The sequence below is a fragment of the Moschus berezovskii genome, chromosome 1 (assembly GCF_049115385.1).
Source record: "Moschus berezovskii isolate FMDL1 chromosome 1, NW_MosBer_1.0, whole genome shotgun sequence".
NCBI classification, from domain to species: domain Eukaryota; kingdom Metazoa; phylum Chordata; class Mammalia; order Artiodactyla; family Moschidae; genus Moschus; species Moschus berezovskii.
In genome coordinates, this window is record NC_142460.1 from 81,601,237 (window position 1) to 81,613,699 (window position 12,463).

The 12,463-nt window shown below is 44.2% G+C and overlaps 1 protein-coding gene across 1 annotated transcript in view; it reads left to right on the plus strand.

Moving 5' to 3' along the window:
* The first annotated feature begins 1,248 nt into the window (after window positions 1–1,248).
* The window catches only part of GAP43 (growth associated protein 43), a 65,274-nt gene continuing 54,059 nt past the window's right edge, over window positions 1,249–12,463 (plus strand). The window contains exon 1 of the mRNA XM_088831783.1: window positions 1,249–1,494. Within this exon, the coding sequence (XP_088687909.1) occupies window positions 1,249–1,494 (246 nt within the window). The remainder of the gene's footprint in view (window positions 1,495–12,463) is intronic.

Below are 12,463 nucleotides of genomic sequence, written 5' to 3' on the forward strand. Positions count from 1 at the left end.
GCATCTTTTAGTTTCAAGGCACAAGAATGGCCCTAGAATATTAGTTAATATTCTTCTTGGGTAGTAAAATACAGGCTTTCTCCTCTGGTGTTTTGCCCCAGTGTCAGCTCAGACAAAACCAAAGATAGACAAAGCCAGTACTTCTTTTTCTCCAGGAACCTACCCATACCTGGAAGACTGCCCCCCTAGTTTCTCCTCCACCCCACCCGTTGGTCTTCCATGAGCCAACCTTCAGTTTTCTCTCAAATAAAAATGTACTAGCTTTGGCCTCTTGCTTTCAAAATGTTTGTCTTCACTAACTGTACTAATCTGATTAATCTAGAGGGGTGTTACAGAATTTCTCACCTTTGATATCATTTGCATTTTAGGTAAACTCACTGAGTTTTCAGTGTGTGTTTGCTTGTTTTGCTTCTTTTCCACTGTGCTTCCAAAGTCCAGTAACATTTAATCTTTTTTGGGTATTGGATACCTCTGACATTTTTAGAAAAGCTGATCCTGGGTGTTCATTGGAAGGACTGATGCTAAAGCTGAAACTCCAATACTTTGGCCATCTCATGCGACGAGTTGACTCACTGGAAAAGAGTCTAATGCTAGGAGGGATTGGGGGTGGGAGGATACGGGGACGACAGAGAATGAGATGGCTGGATGGCATCACCGACTCGATGGACATGAGTTTGAGTGAACTCCCGGAGTTGTGATGGACAGGGAGGCCTGGCTTGCTGTGATTCATGGGGTCGCGGAGAGTCTGAACGCGACTGAACTGAACTGAATAGGGAACCAACTGCAAAAGTACAAGGCATGTTACTTCACAATCAGGGGCATCCTGAAGTCCATTCTTAGACCATCTCAGACTTAAAAAAAAAATTATCGATCATCTCATTCAAAGAATTGACACCAACCATGGAAGCGTGTGGCACAACACTCTGAAAAGCAGCGGAAGGGGTTGAAGCAAACTTTCTTATTTCCCTAAGCAGAACGGGGCCTGCTTTGTGTCACTCCCCGGTTTCTGTCCAGCACAGGCAGCTGACAGCTAAGCTCTCTTCTACGAACCACTCAGCCTTTGTCTCCCAGCCCCTCCTTCCCCCTGAATTTCGACTCCGGTTTCCGTCCCATAGTTACTCTTCCCGTCTCATTTTTCCCTCCCTTAGGCGCTTCCTCCGGCCTCTCTCTAGGGTGACCTCATCCCTTTGTTTCTCTTCATCAGCCCCTCCCTACATCCTCCTCCTTGGCTGCGGGCGTGGCCGGGCGATGGTACCCTGGGGGCCTCAGGGCGTGGCTCGGACCCCCTCCTCCAATACCCCAAACCTCGGGAGAGAATTCCAGCGCCCCCGGAAGACTGGGGAGTTTTGTTTTATCTTAACGAGCATTCACGACTCTCCTGGGGAAGTAATTGCTTCTTTCGGCTGCTGGAACGACAAAAGCATCAGCCGGCGCCCCAGGCCGCTCGGCGACTGGGCAGCGCGAGGGGCGATTCGCCGGCTCCTCCTTTGCCATGTCAGTCCGCCTGCAGCAGCACAGCCACCCAGCTTACCAGGGACCTAGCCTCCAGTCACGCCTAGGTTACACAGCGGGTGAGGAGAGAAAGTTGAGTCAATTGCCAAGTCTCACTCCTGTCCCTCCCAGTTTTCCCTTGTTTGGGGGCTGCGAGGAGCACGTTAGCACTGCTCTGGCTGTTGGCACCTGTTTCTTTAGCAAGGGCTGCGAGCAGCGGACAGAAAATTTCTATGTATCAGCAGGAAAAGACCTTTGGAAACTGAAGAGAAATACCTTGTCCTTAGGTTACAACATAGGCGAGAAAATCAGCTAAGGTCAGGGCGAGAAACAACGAGCCTTCATCATTGAAAAAAAAAAAGTAAACCACGTTTCCTCATTTGAGCTTTCCATTTCCAAGGATGAAACACAAGCTCCACAGACAACTGCAAATTAGTTACTTTCCGGTGAGGATGGGGAAGGGGATGGGGGAAGAATGGTAAATGGAGCAGGTGGGAAGAAGTGAGACACTTTCTCTAGGTGTGGCCAAATTTATCCTGTGAGATTTTCTCTTAGACTGGCATTGTGGCACCAGCATGCATTTTTCATTCATTAAATAACACTTTTTAAAATGACTTAAAAAGACAATTAAGGTGATATAAACAAACTTTATTCAGTTCATGAGGCCAGCAGTCTCTGGTCTAAAAGGTCTGGACACCTGCAAAATGGGGCAGAAGTCAGGATGCTTTTATACGATAAAAATTAAGAAAGAAACAAGTATGGAGCCCATAGCTGACTCAGCATTTGGGGACTGGCTGACTGGTTACACTGTGTTTCTGGTCACATGGGTCATTTATAGGGACACAAAAATTATCTTAAGTTTCAGTTTGCTGACCTAGCACCCTGGGCAGGAGTGGCTTCATCTTGACCCAGGAGGATGGATGAGCTGCAGAGGAAGGAAAATCAACTCCATTTGCAAGTGATGAGAGTCTGAAGCTGAGGGGAGTTAGAGCTTTCTCTCCCTGTGTTCTGACCTCTTTTCCATGTTTAAATAGGTTGAAGCCAACTGCAGCACTGGATGAGTATTTTGCATATCTTGTTTATTTATTTTTAGCAGTCTTGGATTTCTTTTTCCCCAACTAGGACAGTAGATTTCATTCAGATTTTCCATACATTTTTGGCTTTAAAAATTGTCAAGTAAGGTGTTCCTATAGAAGGCTTTGCTCTCACACAAAGGCCTTTGGGGAAAGTGCAGCTTTTTCAGTTCAGTCGCTCAGTGGTGTCTGACCCTTTGCGACCCCATGGACTGCAGCAAGCCAGGCCTCCCTGTCCATCACCAACTCCCGGAGTTCACTCAAACTCATGTCCATTGAGTCGGTGATGCCATCCAGCCATCTCATCCTCTGTCATCCCCTTCTCCTCCTGCATTCAATCTTTCCCAGGATCAGAGTCTTTTCCAATGAGTTAGTTCTTCGCATGAGGTGGCCAAAGTATTGGAGTTTCAGCTTCAACATCAGTCCTTCCAATGAATATTCAGGACTGATTTCCTTTAGGATGGACCGGTTGGATCTCCGTGCAGTCCAAGGGACTCTCAAGAGTCTTCTCCAACACCACATTTAAAAAGCATCAATTCTTCGGTGCACAAGATTTTTGCTGACTGATAAAAGATGTGTTCCTGCATTCTGAGAGAGTTTGAATTAGGTGCTAAAAGGAAGATGGTGTCTGTTTTCCAAATGAGGAAGGTCATTTGCTGGTTCCCAAAGCATGCAAGTAAAGGCATCTTGAAATGTGTTAGAATCAAGAGTCTTGGCACATGGGGTCCTGTCCAGTGGACAAATTCTGTGCTCACTCACTTTGGTGATTCTCTCTGGGGACTGGTACTTTTCAGAAATATCTTAGTCTCATGATATGTTCAATGTAGTACATAACTCATTTTAAAAGGTAAGTGACAGTTGATGTTAACGTGTTTGGGGGAAGACCTTGTCCATTTCAGAGTAAGATTAGATCACAGGCAACTTCTCTGAGGTTTTCTTTTTTGGAGAATAGAAAAACGGAACACATATACATTTGCACACAGTTGATGCCGAAAGCTCACTTCTCTATACACTGGTGCCAAATCAAATCTTGGAGACAGACAGAAAGATTGTGGGTAAAGTATAAAAGGATAGCTTTATCACTTTGCCAGGCAAAGGGGGACACAGCAGGCACGTGCCCTCAAAACCATGTGTCCCCACTTGGGGAAGATAGTGACAAGTTTTATAGTAATGGTTCAAAAATGGCTTGGTCAGCTTGTGGACATTCTTCTGTTGGGCTGGTGGATGAGGCAAGCAGAAGTCAATATCGTCAGCCTTCAGGTCCAGCTGGTCTGGGGTCTACATGCTTGTGGGCAGCCTATCATGTTTAATCATTAACTTCTCCCACCTGGAGGGGGCTTCAGTGTCTGCAAAATAGCTCAAAGATCCTGTTGTGTTTATCCCTTGACTGGGGCTTCTCAGGTGGCTCATTGGTAAGGAATCTCCCTGTCAAGCAGGAGACCTGGGTTCTATCCTTGGGTTGGGAAGATCCCCTGGAGAAGGAAATGGCAACCCACTCCAGTATTTTTGCCTGGGAAATCCCATGGACAGAGGAGCCTAGCGGGCTACAGTCCATGGGGTTGCAAAGAGTTGGACACGACTTAGCAACTGAACAACAACAGTCCCTTAATGGGACAACAGGACCTTGCCACAAGGCTGCACTTGACTGTTTTCTCCCTGATCTTGCATCCCCTCCCTTCCCTAATTAACAACTACTTGAACCTGCCCACTGGAACTCAGGGAAGGTCATGGAAGCTGAAGGAAGGCTGTTTCCTATAATCTAAGAAATGGGGGACACAGAAGGGCCCTGTGCCCAGGTGCTCCACAAGGCCCTGAGTGGTATCACAATTAGGACTTTGATACTTTGACTGTTTGAGTCTTGACTTTCCTAGTCAACCCCCTCAGTGTACAGACACAGAAACTGAGGCCCAGAGAAACAGAAACTTCTATGGGGTTACAGTGGAATGGAACATGTCAGATTTACAACACTGGTCTCCTGATTGCAAATTCATGGCTTTAGCTAATTTATCTGCTGCTTCTTATTTCTCTGAATTCCATAATAGAGGCATCTCTGAAATTGTACTTTTCGTTTGAAGAAATATTCAAAAGGAACTGTGGATCTTCCAGGACAGGTGTGTTTAGTCTGAGCACCATAGGCCAGGACATTTCACACGGTGATGTGCAAAAGATTTGTGAGAATGAAGATCCTGATGAATAGATCTGGGGGAGGGGGACGGCGGGAGAGGGGACCCAGCTCTTGGAAGCGTGGACGCGGTCACTTCATATATTGAGCGGCAGAACAGCAGGCAGCATCTTTCCTCCTTGCCTTTCCTTTCTCACTGATAGAACAGCCCTGGGGACTTCAGGAGCCCTTGTTTTTCCTGTTACCAGGTCACTGTGCTCCCTCAGCTGATCAGGATGCCTTTCACTGCTCTGTCCTCACCCAGACCTGAGACTGTTAGAAAGAGCCCCTAGAGACAGGGACTTGAGCTGGAGGGTGTGATCTTTTGTTTAGTGACTTAGCACCATTTAAGTTGCTTCCACAAAACCTCTTACACATAAGCAACGGGCTCAATTCTGATGGTTAAAAAAAAGTCTTTTTTCTCTCGCACAAGTGGCCTCCCAGCTGCAGCTCATTTCTCTCCTTCTGGGAGTGCAGCTGGCGTGCTGCAAGCTCACAGGCCTGACCCTAACCCTGGGGCTCAGCAGGTCTTTTTGTGCATTTCCCCAGGGATCGCTTCTACCTTGCATTTCTCTAGCTGTCGTACCCAGATTCAGGTCTGAGTGCCTCTGTGCACCCTCTGAGCTGAGCAAACAGCTGAGCAATGACAGGGCAGGACTCTTCAAAGGTAGGGAAGCTTAGGACTTCCCTAGCAGTCCAGTGGTTAAGACCTCGTGCTTCCAATGCAAGGGGTACTGGGTTCGATCCCTGGTAGGGGGATTAAGATCCCACGTGCCTTGCAGTGTGGCAAAAAACATATAAAGCAGTCCACCTTCAGTGGCACCCACTTCTCATGTCTCCCTTCTAAGAAGCTTACCTGCCTCTGATGTCCTCTGCTATGGCTCTTTAAGTTGCTCTGTCAGTTTTTTCAATCTTCCTTATTATCAACTATTCTCAGGAAAGAAACAATTTAATCCAAACTATAACACACATTCACCAGACTTGTATTAAGGCCTTACTATGTGAAACAGGGGTAGAGTGGTAGAGGATGAGCTCTGGAGTCTGACTGCCTAAATAATCAAATCAGAGCACTACACTTATTAAATACGGAACCTCCCCAAGTATAGTTTTGTCATCTGTAAAAAATAATATCACTTATCTCATACATTGTAATTATCATAATACCCACCTCATGCATTTGTTACTAGATTTTCCATGCAAAACCTTTAGCTCAGTGCCTTAGCAAAGTGATCAATAAATGTCAGCCTCTAAAATTAGGGTCCTGAACCCAATTTCAATGTGGCAGTGGAGGGGGTGTCCCACACCAACAGCCATTCCCCAGATGCCAGCTATGTATACTACAATCAATTCAATTCCACCACCATCTACCCAGAGACAGAAGATTCCACTGGTAAATGGTCAGTCCTGGAAGACACCTTCCACTTCAGATAGCAGTTGCAAGCCCTGGTTGTTCCCTGTGCTTCTGACTGATTGGCTACTTAATCAGAGGTTCCAACAACCCCCTTCGACTCAGGATCCAATTGCAAGTCCATGTTATTACCTGTACCTCTGACAGACTGGCTATAAATCGAGGTTCCCATGACCCTCTCCCTGGATTTGATTAATTCGCTAGAGCAGCTTCTCAGATGGGTGCTCTGCTGTGCTTAGTTGTTCAGTCATGTCTGACTTTTTGCAACCCCACAGGCTGTAGCCTACCAGGCTCCTCTGTCCATGGGAATTCTCCAGGCAAGAATATTGGAGTGGATTGCCATGCCCTCTGCCAGGGGATCTTCCCAACCCAGGGATCAAACCCAGGCCTCCTGCATTACGGGCAGATTCTTTACCACCTGAGCCACCAGGAAAGCCCAAGAATACTGGAGTGGGTAGCCTATACCTTCTCCAGGGGAATTTCCCTGTTTTAGGAGTGCAACTGGCATGCAGCGAGCTCACAAGCCTGCCCCTGCCTGGGTTGATTCCAACCCAGGAATCAAACCCAGGTGTCCAGAATTGCAGGCAGATTCTTTACCAGCTGAGCTTCCAGGGAAGCCCAGGTGGGTGCAGTGGTAAAGAATCCTAGTCCACTGCCAATGAAGGAGACAGAGGAGACCCAGGTTTGATCCCTAAGTTAGGAAGAACCCCTGGAGAAGGGAAAGGCAACCCACTTCAGTATTCTTGCCTGGGAAATCCCACGGACAGAGGAGCCTTGTGGACTACAGTCCATGGGGTTGCAAAGAGTCAGACATAGCTGAGCACACATGCACACACGTGGCTTCCAGGACTCAGGAAGCTCCTTCACTCACTAGTTCACCAGTTTATTATAACAGATTATATAACTCTGGACAGCCAGATGGAAGAGAGGCCTAAGGCAAGGAATGGGAAAGGACACTGAGCACACCATTCTTCTTAAATCTCCACAGGTTCACCACCTGTGGTGAGCCAAACCCTGTTTTGAGTTTTTTATGGAAGCTTCACGACACAGACACAGTTGATGAAACCACTGGCCATTGTTGAGTGATTCAACCTCCAGACCTTCTAGCCTTTCAGCAGGTCAGAGGGTGGGATGAAAGCCCCAACCCTCTAATCATGTGGCTGGTTTTGCTGGCAACCAGTCTTCCCCCCGCACCCCCAAGCAGTCACTTCATTAACATAACAAAAGACACCTTTATTGCTCTCATCACAAGAAATTCCAAAGGTTTTCGGAGTTCTGTGTCCAAAATGGGGATGAAGATCAATATATTTTTTTTTACCATAAATCACAATATCTATTGAGTAGCCTCAATGCAGTAGCCTCTATTATTAAGATAATATTCCTGTCCTCAGAGAGTTTACGTAGTAATGGAGAGTTTGAAGAATAAGTACTACAACGAAAAAATGATAGATATATAGATATGCAGAGACAGATATTTGATGAGGGCCAAATTGTGAGTGAAGTCACAGAACTCAGGGATTAAGGAGTGATTGCCTGTGGAGTTTAACATAAAGGTAAACCCTGCCCCAGAAATTAGCAAAGAAACCTTCAAGCTAAGAATGATTTCTACCTTTTTTAATGGTTGACAGAAAATAAAAAATAATGATATTTCACGTGTATGGTAAGTCGCTTCAATCTGTCCAACCTTTTGCAACCCCACAGACTGTAGGCCGATCTTCCCAATTTAAGGACTGAACCCGGGTCTCCTGTGTTTCCTGCATTGGCAGGTGGGTTCTTTACCACTAGCACCACCTGGGAAGGGATATTTCATGATCCCTTACAATGATGTAAAATTTCACTGTTCATAAATAAAGTTTTATTGGAACACAGTCATGCTCATTAATTTAGGTAGCAGCTATAGCGTATTGAATGCTATATGGCAGAATTGTGACAAAATTGAGTGATTGTGACAGAAACCTCATGTCTCAGAGAGCCAAAAATATTTACTACCTGGCCCTTTGCAGAAAAAAATTTTGCTGGCCTCTGAACTGCCCATCTAGGAGGGTGCAAGAAAACTCTCCAGCAAGGTGAGGATTGGACTGAATCTTGACAGGTGTTTGGAGTTTCAAAAGACACATAAGGTAGATGTGTGTGGAAAGCCCCATTGTTAGTGAGCTCACAGAATTAAGGGGGTGAGGAGAATGTTCAGTGAGCCGCATGTGGACCTACTTGGCTACAGCAACGGGTGTGCTTGTGAGAGAAGCCGGTAGGGCAGACTGGGTCCATTCCATGAATTTCTCAAAAGCTAAAGCAATACATATCTTCTTGGCTTGCTAAGTAATGGCAGTAGTTAAAGAATTGTGTGTGAGGGGGCATGTAATGATGAAACCATAACTCTGTTTTAGCTTAATCTCATAAAATATGTAGCACAATGTGGAAAACAGACCAATTAAGAGAAGCTTCTATAGTGTTCACTTTTAGTGTCTGCTTTCAACCTTAAAATAAGGGAATAATGCTCGAAGGTGGAATTTCAGACATTGATAAAAAAAAGAATTTTTGTTTCTGTCTCTCCTGTACACCCACTCTGCTGCTGCCACCAACTATGCCATTATTACCTCAGTTCTCCACGATAATTTAAACTTTCTGTTGTATATTTCTGGGGTGCACAGCCAGGCTGATTTTCACTCACTTACTAGAGGCTATGGAGGTACCAGGCGAGTACCAGGGTTTGCTTTTACTATGCCTTTGGCTTTTGGAGAAACTAGGGGATTATTCTAACCTAGAGCCATTGAGTTGCCCCAACCATGGGGAGAGATGGCTAATGCCCTGGGAATCTTTTATTCGTAGTCTTGAGTTCAGTCCTGAACTGACATGGAGTATTATTGATTTCTGATGAATAAATCAGAATTGTGGGAAGAGTGGTTGCATCATCCTACCTTCCTGGAACTCTGGAGTTCAGGACAGTCTCCAAGGCTTTCCCACGTTAGGACATGTCTGTAAAACTCCCCATTTTTTAGAGTTTCACAGTGCCAGACCTGAACCTGGGGTTCTGTGTGACACTTTGGGTTACAATGGAAGGTTATGCAACATCTCATAGTTGTCTCTGGATCAAGAAGAGAAAGTAATTTTCATTAATTCAAGACCTCAGAATCAGACTTAATACCTCCTTAGTAGTAATAGAAGTGTTAGTTGCTAAATTGTGTCCAACTCTTTGTGAATTCATGGGCTGCAGCCCACCGGGTTCCTGTGTCCACAGAATTCTCCAGGCAAGAATACTGGAGTGGGTTGCCATTACTTTCTCCAGGGGATCTTCCTGACCCAGGGATCGAGCCCTGGTCTCCTGCATGGCAGGCAGATTTTTTTCCCTCTGAGCCACCAGGAAAGCCCCAACACCTCCTTGCTGCTGCTGCTGTCTCTTCAGTCGTGTCTGACTCTTTGCGATACCATAGACAGCAGCCCACCAGGCTCTCCCGTCCCTGGGAATCTCCAGGCAAGAACACTGGAGTGGGTTGCCATTTCCTTCTCCAATGCATGAAAGTGAAAAGTGAAAGTGAAGTCGCTCAGTCGTGTCCGACTCTTGGCGACCCCATGGACTGCAGCCTACCAGGCTCCTCTGTCCTTAATTTTGCTTAATTATCCAGTCTAATTGTTATGGCTCAAAGATCAGGTTATCATAAATCTTTGGAAGGTAGGTTCATCTAGTTTAATCTAGAAGTTGGAGAATTTGCTTACCTAGTTTCAAAAACAAAAGAGGGAATTTTCTCTTTGATGGCTTCAAAGGGTGCTGTGTTTTCTTCTTATAGAACCACAAAGCTGATTCTTTATGCCATGATGAGCATTGTCACTAAACTCTTCTTCCAAGAAGTTGTGTGGCATAAATAGTATGATATTTTTTTGAGAATATAATCAGAGTAAGTATGACGTCCACGGAATAGTTCTAGATAGATTTCTCTATCTGCCTCAGTACAATTGTGAGTCAAGTAACAGGAATAGTTGGTTCAAGAAAAAGGCAATGTTTAATTCAGGAACTCTGGATTTAAATCCTTAGACTTTGGAATAAATCTTTCCCACCTGCTCAGCCCCTTTCCTCTGATAAGTATAAGAGTGACTCCAGTTTATTCATCTGCTTTTCTCATGTAATTAAATAGACCTGATTCCTGACCTGAGGCCCTCCCCTCACACTTCCTCCAAGATTGCTTCCTCTGTTCTGGTGTTTTCTCTCTTAGAATTAATAGGAAACCTGGTCTCTGAGCTGTTCTCAGCATCACAAGTGTGAACCTTCCCTGTCAAAATCTTCACAAGGAAAATGAGTCACAGCATCACCAGGGTGATGAGGTCACAATACCACAGCCCCTGCTTTAAAAATGTATTTGTACTTTTCTGCTGTAAATCGATTTACGAGAACTATGAAATTGGGGTGACAGCTCTGAAGCCTGTTCTTTTAGACACTGGTAACTGGCTCAGCCTTGGCAGGCACTGGCCATGACCGAGCCACGCTCTGGGTTCTCCCACCACGCACTCCACTTTTCACCTTGCCTGGGAGGCTGCAGACAGTGCACCAGCCGTTTTCCTGGGGGCATTTTACCTCCCATGCAACGGTGCAAAATTTTGAGTTCAAACCCTGCTACTTACTAGCTGTGTGATTTTAAGCAAGTTATTTAATGTCCCTGTGCCTAAGCCCCTTCAACTATAGAAAAATTTAAATTTAATAAATCCATTTTTATATTTATAACATATAATAAAGTGCCTAGAAGAGTAGTTGGCACGTGGTACTATATAATTCTTCAATTTATTATTAGAATAAAGTACCCTCAGAGGGTATTTTATAGTACCTTTAAAAAGGCTTTTTGAGAGAAGCATTTGTTATTTTTATGAAATACACATAGCCCTAAAAAATTCTTCCATAATCTATCAGAGACAGAAAACTATAAAATATGTATCAAATAATGCACCTAATCCTTAGCCTCTAGAAAGTAGCAACTTTCACTTCACTTGTATTGTCTTTTTCCAGGCAATTATTTATTGAGTTTTTAAATACCAGACATTTTACAAATACTGTTTTCTTTTATCCTCAACAAAGTCTGCACAGTAAATGTTAGTATCTATATGGTGGATGTAGAAGCTAAATTCTGAAGAAATTAAATCATTTATTGCAGGTCATATATTTAAACCATGGCTGAACCAGGATTTGAACATGAATTGTTTGAGCCAAAAACCATTCCAGGGAATATTTAATCAATGAATTCAGTGCCAGGTGACCTGAAGAGAATTTGATGCCTAAAAACAAAGGGAGGGGCAAGAGAAGAAGAGTGACAAGAATAACAACATTACCAAATTTAGATTCAGTTATGATTTATAGATTTTTCTAGAGTCTTGTATGTTTGCCTTTACACTATCCAACAGCTTGGGGATAGAATTTCAGTTAAAATGGAAATAAGTTTATTTGTCTTGAAACTGTATGCTATTGAACTGATATCCCCACCCCTCCTCACCAAAAATATTCATTTGTTTTTTCCACACTTGAAAGAATACAACATATCTTCTAGAATCAGAAAGAAAGCATGTTGTTCTTTTTTGTTTTTCTTTAGATTTCTCAAGTGCTGTTCTAAATGAGCAATCACATACCTGGTGATTGATATAGACCATTAAGGCATGTGCAAATTACAATTGACAGATAGCAATGTGCCTGCAAAAACATCCCACTAGTCACCTCATAGAAATAAGTGTACTGTACGAAGATGACCATTATATTTACTACTGTGGGCAGGAATCCCTTAGAAGAAATGGAGTAGCCATCATGGTCAACAAAACAGTCCGAAATGCAGTTCTTGGATGCAGTCTTAAAAACGACAGAATGATTTCTGTTCGTTTCCAAGGCAAACCATTCAATATTACAGTAATCCAAGCCTATGCACCAAGCAGTAACACTGAAGAAGCCGAAGTTGAACGGTTCTATGAAGACCTACAAGACCTTTTAGAACTAACACCCAAAAAAGACATCCTTTTCATCATAGGGGACTGGAATGCAAAAGTAGGAAGTCAAGAAACACCTGTAGTAACAGGCAAATTTGGCCTTGGAGCACGGAATGAAGCAGGGCAAAGGCTAATAGAGTTTTGTCAAGAGAATGCACTGGTCATAGCAAACACCCTCTTCCAACAACACAAGAGAAGACTCTATACATGGACATCACCAGATGGTCAACACCGAAATCAGATTGATTATATTCTTTGCAGCCAAAAATGGAGAAGCTCTATACAGTTAGCAAAAGCAAGACCAGGAGCTGACTGTGGGTCAGATCATGAACTCCTTATTGCCAAATTCAGACTTAAATTGAAGAAAGTAGGGAAAAC